Source organism: Dasypus novemcinctus, chromosome 8 (genome assembly GCF_030445035.2).
Source record: "Dasypus novemcinctus isolate mDasNov1 chromosome 8, mDasNov1.1.hap2, whole genome shotgun sequence".
Classification (NCBI taxonomy): domain Eukaryota; kingdom Metazoa; phylum Chordata; class Mammalia; order Cingulata; family Dasypodidae; genus Dasypus; species Dasypus novemcinctus.
In genome coordinates this window covers 2980452-2988503 of record NC_080680.1, presented here as the reverse complement: position 1 = coordinate 2988503, position 8052 = coordinate 2980452, and the positions used below count along the sequence as shown (strand labels likewise).

At 50.0% G+C, this 8052-nt stretch overlaps 1 protein-coding gene across 1 annotated transcript; it reads right to left on the bottom strand.

The window, feature by feature from the left end:
• Positions 1-2855: 2855 nt before the first annotated feature.
• On the bottom strand, positions 2856-4871 carry LOC139439473 (endogenous retrovirus group K member 8 Gag polyprotein-like). The gene has a single exon (XM_071216562.1). It carries the CDS (start codon positions 4869-4871, stop codon positions 2856-2858), a length of 2016 nt encoding a protein of 671 aa, XP_071072663.1.
• Positions 4872-8052: the final 3181 nt, after the last annotated feature.

The window sequence follows — 8052 nt, the reverse complement described above, 5'->3', positions numbered from 1 at the left end:
CTTTCTTGTCAAATGTGAGCAAGTTCAAGTGAATTAAGCAGGCGGTAACAACGTCTCCTGGTGGCTTTAGAGGAGCTTCGTTTTGCTCTTTGTGAATAAGGAGCTTGAGCTGTTGGTTAATGCGCTCGACGATGCCTTGTCCTTGTGGGTTGTAGGGAACCCCGAAATGATGTGTGATCTTGTACATTTGTAGGAAGGCAGCAAAGGCGGAGCTCCGATAAGCGGGGCCATTGTCTGTTTTGAGGTCCCATGGAATGCCCATAAAAAGGATGGCTTGGCGTAGCGCACGGATGGCGTGTTTGGCTGTTTCTCCTGGAAGGGGCAGGGCGTAGCACATGTGCGAGAAGGTGTCGACGGCAACATGCAGGAACTTGAGTCTTCCAAAAGAGTTGACATGAGTAACGTCCATTTGCCATCGGGAGTTTGGGCGAAGACCTCGCGGGTTGACGCCCTGTGGCTGTAATGGGCCGAGGGGTAAGAGAGGCGCGCAGGTGCGGCAAGAGCACACGAGGTGCTTACAGGTTTCCATGGGCAGATTGGGAAAGAGCTTATGAATTGAGCGCGCTGAGAAGTGGAACTGCGCATGCAGTAGCTTGGCCTGGTTGACAACGTCCCCAAGATAAAGCGGCCAGGGCACGCTGTGGTTGGCAAGTGCGGTGTGCCGTGGTTGGCATGTGCAAGGCATGCTGTGGCAGGCGAGCGCAGCGTGCTGTGCTGGTGACGCCTGAGCTGGTGATGGCTGGACAGCGCGGTCGGCGGCTTGATTTCCAGCGGTTAGCGGGCCAGGGAGGCCGCTGTGACTTCTGATGTGAGTGATGAACCAAGGGTGGTCTCTGACTTCTAATTGGTGCTGGAGGAACTGAAGCGCCCTATCAATGGCTGTATCCGTAGGGAAGAAGGTGGCAAGAGGCAAGGCATGGCACACCTGCAGGGTGTATAAACTGTCTGTGAAGATATTGAGCGGCTGGTTGGGGCAGGTGTGCAGAGCAACAGCGACTGCGAGCAGTTCTCCGACTTGGACGGAGAACGCGTTTGAAAACACAAGGGTTCGTGGCGTTGGGGAACCAGGTGAATAGATGACTGCAGCATAGGAGGTCTTTGAGGCATCTGTAAAGGCCGTTACTGCGTGTGGAAGAGGTTTCCTGGCCGGCAATGGATGGAACGGAGTGGAGAATGCGAGTCGCGAGAGGCCTTGGAGAAGTCGGTGATGAGGATAGTGGTTGTCGAAAGAGCCTCTGAAAGTTTCAGCGAGCACTTGCATGTCCACGTCGTGGATGAGCAGGTTGGTAGTAGCCTTGGCGTCAAAGGGCCAGACGATTGTGGAAGGAGGAACTCCGTAGGTATGCACACATAGCCCTACAAGGTCGGAGGCGAGGGCAATCCATGCCCTTGTGAAGGGGCAGATTTTTAGGAGCTTACTCTTGGAAGTGTGTAGCCAGAGCAGTGGCCCGTCTTGCCAGAGGAGTCCAGTGGGCGTTACTGGCGTGGGAAGAACCAGTGCGAGGATTGGCAGTCCTGGGGCGTAGCGCTCGAGGCGGCAGGCCTGAAGGGCCTCGTTGACATCCTGCACAGCCGCTCAGGCTGCTGGAGTGATGACGATGGGGCGGGTGACTGCGTCGGCTGGAAGATCCTTAGTCTGGAGGAGCTCGAAAAGAGGCTGAAGTTGAGCCGTGGTGATGGGGAGCGCTGACCGAAGCCAATTGATTTGGCCGCAGAGCTGCTGTAGCTCCGTTAGAGACATCTTGGGCGACACCTGTAGCTTTGGTGCTACTGGCTTAACATGGTGGTGAAAGTGAAACCCCAGAAATTGAAAGGGGGATTGAAGGCGAATCTTGTCAGGCTGAACAGTAAGTCCGATCTGTGAGAGATTGTGGAGAAGCTCCGAGACGAGAGTTTCCAGCTCACGAGGATCCTTAGCGGCAATGAGCAGATCGTCCATGTAGTGGATGATGTGGGCGCGCCTGTGGGCCTTCTTGCGGAGTGGATCGACTGCGCGATCGACAAAGAGTTGGCAGATGGCCGGGCTGTTGCGCATTCCTTGAGGGAGGACTCTCCATTGGTAACGCTGGGCTGCACCTCGATGGTTTGTTTGAGGCACCGTGAAGGCGAACCGTGGGCAGTCTCGTGGATGGAGAGGAATGGAGAAGAAGCAGTCCTTGATGTCAATGATGGCCGCGTGCATGTGCTGAGGGACAGCGGTGGGGTGCGGGCACCCTGGCTGCGGCGATCCCATTGGCTTGATGTGCTTGTTGACCTCACGTAGGTCATGGAGAAGGCGATATTTGCCACTGCTTTTCTTGGTAATAACAAAGACAGGTGAATTGTAGGGACTAGTGGAAGGTTCAATGTGTCCTGCCCGTAACTGCTCTTTGACGAGAGTGGAGAGGGCTTGCAGTTTGTAAGATGGCAAGGGCCACTGCTCGACCCAGATGGGCTCCTCTGTGTCCCATTCCAGAGGGATAGGGTCAGGCGTTGTGATGGGAGCAGTGGCCCCCGCTAGGGGGGGGGCAGGCTGAGCGAGAGGGCCTCAGTAGTGAGGATGGCTCCCGTTTGGCTGAGGATATCTCTTCCCCAGAGAATACCACCAACGGTGGAGAGGATGAGGGGGCAGAAGCGACCGTGCCGGCCCTCTCGGTCCTCCCATTTGATAGGAGTGGCGCATCTCCAGGACTCGGCGGAGCCTGTGGCCCCAATTACCTGAGGCCCCTGCTCAAGAGCCCAGTGGTTGAAGGCGGCGATTTCAAACGGGATGCAGGAGACCTCTGCACCGGAGTCGAGCAGTCCCTCTAACCATTGCCCTTCGATTTTGAGCTCCATGACAGGCTTGGAGGAGCTTCTGATGGGAACCGTCCACATCAAGGCTTGGGGGCTCTCTGGTGGGTGGCCTCTTTGGGGCGGGGCTGAGGCTTGCCCCGCTGGGAGTTTAAAGGTTGGCGAGGGCTTTGAGCGGAGCAGCAGTCGCGGGCCCAATGATATCCTTTTCTGCATCGAGGGCATGGGGTGGAAGGCCCTCTCGGGCGGCTGCCGGATGCTGGGAGGGGTGGTCTCTCGGTCTGCAATTGTGGGCAGTCTCGGGCGAAGTGGCCCATCTCACCGCATCTGAAGCATCCGGAAGAAACGGCTAGGGCCGTGGCGATGGCTTTGGCGAGGCTAGTGGCCTGCGGGTCAAGGTTGCGGCAAGCCAAGACCCAGTCATGGACGCCCTTATCCCGCATGGTGAGGATAATCTGCCGGCAAGCATCGAGGCATCCTTCAACGATGAGATCTTTGGCGAGAGCGACCTGGGCCTCCTCTCCGCAGACCTTACACTGGCAGGCCTCGATGACACGGGCGACAAAGGTAGCGAAATCTTCGTCTTTGCCCTGGGTCATCTGGGCGAGCTTTTGAGGTCTCGTGGCGGAGACATTGCGGAAGGATCGCAGGGCTAGTTCTCTAAGCCGGAGCCAAAAACCGGGGGGCGCATTGCGGTACTGCACAGGATCGGTGAAAGTACCAATGCCTGTGTACGCCTCTGGGGGGTCCTGGATACCCGCACTGGCATTCTCGGCGATGCGCCTCTCAGCCTCTGCCTGGAAGTGGCATCTCCATTCCACGAACTGTCCTGGGGCCAGAATGGCCTGGGCAAGTGAAATCCAATCATAGGGGAGAACAAGTTGTGCCCCAAGTTCCTCGAGCAGCTGTTGGGCGTACGGACTCCCGATGCCATCCTCCTTAACTGCGCGTCTAAGGTTTTTAATTTCATCAGTGGTGAAAGGGAGCCATTGCTGGGGGCACGCTTGAGAGGGCGCCGGGTTCAAAGGGAAGAGGTGAGGGATGGCCCCTGTCATGGGTGGGCCGGAGTGGCCCAGCCATGTGTCTGAACTGGTCCAAGGCCTGGACACTGGTGCCGGCGGAGCGGCCAATGTAGGAGGAGGTGGCGGCCATGTTGTCTGAGAGGGGGGACAAGATGGACGCAGAGGGGTTTCCGGTTGCAAACAAGATGGCTGCGGAGCAGTTTCCGGCGGACAAAATGTCCGCGGCAAGGCTTCCGGTGATTTATAAGATAGCGGAGGCTCTCCTTCTGCCCTGCGCAAAGATGGCGGAGGCTCTCCTTCCGGTTTGCGCCAAGATGGCGGAGGCTCTCCCTCCGCCCCGCACCAAGATGGCGGAGGCTCCCCTTCCGGTTTGCGCCAAGATGGCGGACGCTCTCCTTCCGGTCTGCGCCAAGATGGCGGAGTGACCGGAAGAGGCGGGTAAAGAGAGGCGGGATTTCCGCCTGAGGGCCCATACTTCCTCCCTTCAGGCGAAGAAGAAGGAGGAAGTGTGCCATCTTGGTGGCCAGGTGGGAATCTCCCCCCTTCAAGCGAAGAAGAAGGAGGAAGTTCGCCATCCCGGCGACCAGGCAGGGACCTCCCCCCCTCAGGCGGGGAGGAAAGAGGAGGCTCGCCATCCTGATAATGGCCGTCCCAAAGAGGATGGAGCTCAAGGTCGGCATTGAGCTGACTAGATAAGGACTCAGTATCTGAGTCGGGAGTGTCCCCCTTATCAGGGTCGCAGTCGAGCGGCCGCGCAGCAGCCCCGGGGGAAACCTGGTAAGCGTCTTTCGGGGCAGGCGCGCCAAGGAGGCAGGCGCAGATGGCCACAAGCGTGGGCAGGAGGCCAGGGGGAAACGACCTGCCCTCATGCTCCATAGAGGAGGTGACGCGGTCAATGAGACGCGAGTAAGTGTCTGGGCTCCAAAGGTGGCAGGTGGCCAGCCACGGATTGAAAGGCAGGAGGAGATCCCAGTACTTTTGCAGGTGGCGGAGGGAAACCCTAACGCCATTAGTGTCTAGGAGGCCAGCAAGCGCTCTGACTTGCGGCGCTTGGCGGGAAGATAGACGCCCGCCCATTTTTCTGCCGGGGGCCGATAACGGGGGTCCTTACCTTGAGAGCGCGGCGAAGGGGTGGGAGCGAGGTCCCACGGGGGTGAGGCAGTGGTCACGTCGGACCGGACTTGAACTGCCACCACGTTGGGGCGCCAGTTGCGGCTGGGGCGGCTTGCACCCCGACGCTGACGGGGGGGTTTGGAGGGGTCAGCTGGCTGCAAAGGCGTCTGAGGCTGCGGCAGACAGCCTCAGAGGGGCTCTCAGGCGTGGAGGACGCGCGGCGAGGGGAGAAAGAATGCCGCGGAGACCAGGTCTGGTACGCAAGTCCGGTTTATTAAGGAAGTGCAGTGGGTTATATAGAGAATGAGGAGGGCGGGGTAGAGCAGGAGGAGTGAGGGCTACGGGGCGGCTGGGGATTGGCAGAAGCTTGTGGGCGGACTTGTGGTTTTGTGCTGTTAGCTGTTGCTAGGGAAGTGGGCAGATTTCAGGTTATGATGCAACATAGAATCATGCAAAATGTGGTCTTTTGTGACTGACTTCTTTCACTTAGGATGTTTTCAAAGTTCTTCCATATTGTAGCATGTAATAGTATGTTGTTGTTATTCTTTTTTATGGATGAATACTATTCCATTGTATGAACATACCATATTTGGCTTATCCATTCATCAGTTGATTGACAGTTTTGGTTGTTTTCACTTGTTGGCTATTGTGAATAATGCTGCTTAGAGCATGTGTATACAAGATTTTGTGTGGACCATATGTTTATTTCTCTTGGATATATACTTAGGAGTAGAATTCCTGGGTCATATAGTAACCATATGTTTGAAGTTTCTCCACATCTTCACTGACATTTGTTATTGTCTCTTTTTTATTTTAGCCATCCTAGAATGGTTTTGATTCACATTTCTCTAATTACAAATGAAGTTGAGAGTATTTTCATGAGCTTGAACATATATATTTTTGGAGGAGTGTCTATTCAAATCCTTTGGCCTTTTTAAAATTGGGTTGTCTTTTTATTGTCAAGTTTTAAGGATTCTATATATATTGTGGATACAAGTTGTGTATCACATTTTTGATATGCTGTCTTTTCACTTTCTTAGTGATGACCACTAAAACAAAAAGTTTTTCATCTTGATGAAGTCCAAGTTATCTATTTTTCCTTTTTCTCATTGTACTTTCGGCATTATTTCTAAGAAACCATTGCCTAAGACAAGGTCACAAAGATTTACATCTTTTTTTTCTTCTAAGATGTTATAGGTTTAGCATTTTCCCCTCTGTGTTTGTTTATTAAAAGCACAATTATTCAAATAACATTAGGAAAATAATCCATAAGCATGCATATTCAAGTATAAATCTGCAATTGCTACAGTAATATTTCAAATGTGATCTGTATTTTTACAAATAATTAGGATATTAAATATTATTTTCTTGGTTAGACAAGTAAAATTCAAATCAACCGGAAAATATTGCTGGAAAGAAGGACAGAACTATTAAGAAAACTATTATTGTGCACAAAGCTCTCAGAAAGTTGAAAGGATTTTTTAAAACACTTTTATTCAATACTATACAATCCATTCAAAGTGTGCAGTCAACGGCCCTCAGTATAATAGCAGAGTTGTGCTTTCACACCGTATTTCATTTTAGAGCATTGTCATTACTCCAGTGTAGTACCTTTGTTATAACTGATGAAACAATATTAGAATATTACTGTTAGCTATAGTCCATAAGCGTATTTTCCCCATATATCATCCTATTATTAACACCTTGTAATAGAGACATACATTTGTTCTAGTTGAGGGAAGAACATCCTTTTATTTGTTCTATTAACCACAGTCATCATCCACAACAGGGTTCACTGTTAAACAGTCCTGACCTTATCCTCTACCTTTCCTTCTGGCGACATACACAACCCTAAACTTCCCCTCTCAGCCACAATTACACTCATAATAATGTGCTACCATCACCTCTATCCTTCTTCAAAGGTTTACAATCAACCTTATTAAAAACTCTGTGCAAATTAAAGGTTGAAGTAATTATAATGAGTAAACTCATGGAGTTAAAATCCAGAGTATTGTTTACCAGGAGACAAAATGACAGTAGAAAACAAGAGCCTATACTCTGGATTTTAACCCCATGAGTTTACTCAATATAATTACTTCATATTACTGAGATCATACAGTGTTTGTCCATTTACCTGGCTAATTTCACTCAATGTACTGTCCTCAAGATTCATGCATGGTGTCATGCATCAGGACTTCATTCCTTCTTACATCTGAATAATAGTCTTTCATATGTATATGCCTCATTTTGTTTATACGTTCATCTGTTAATGGATATTTTGGTTGCTTCAAACTTTTGGCAGTTGTGAATAATGTCACTGTGAACATCAGTGTGCAAATGTCTGTTTGCATTCCCTGCTTTCAGTTTTTCTGAATATATACCTAATAGCAGGATTGCTGGATCATATGGCAAGTATGTACTTAGTTTCCTGAGGAGCTGCAAAACTGTCTTCCACCACACCTGTACCATTTTCAATTCCTGACAGCAGTGAATGAGTGTACCCATTTCTCCACATCTCTCTATCAGCTGTATTTTTCCATTTTTTGGTAGTGGCCATTCTAATGGTGTGAAATAATATCTCATTTTGGTTTTGATTTGCATTTCCCTAACAGCTATTGATGTTGGGCTTCTTTTCATGTGCTTTTTAACCATTTGAATATCCTCTTTGGAGAAATGTCTTTTCAGGTCCTTTGCCCATTTTTAATAGGGTTGTTTATCTTTTTATTGATGAGTTTTAGAATTTCTTTTTATATTCTGGATATTAAACCCTTTTTGGATATATAACTTCCAAATATTTTGTCCCATTGAGTGGGCTGCATTTTCACTTTTTTGGCAAAGTCCTTTGAAGTACAAAGGTATTTCATTTTCAGGAGGTCCCATTTATCTATTTTTTTTCATTGTTTATGCTTTGGATATGAAATCTATATATTATAAAATCTATTTGGATATAAAATCACCTCCTACCACAAGATCTTGAAGTTGCTTCCCTACATTTTCTAGGAGTTTTATGGTCCTGGTCCTTATGTTTAGGTTTTTGATCCATTTTGAGTTAAATTTTTAAAAGGAGTGAGATCTGGGTCCTCTTTCATTCTTTTGAGTATGGATATCCAGTTTTTCCAACACCCTTTGGTGAAGAGACTGTTCA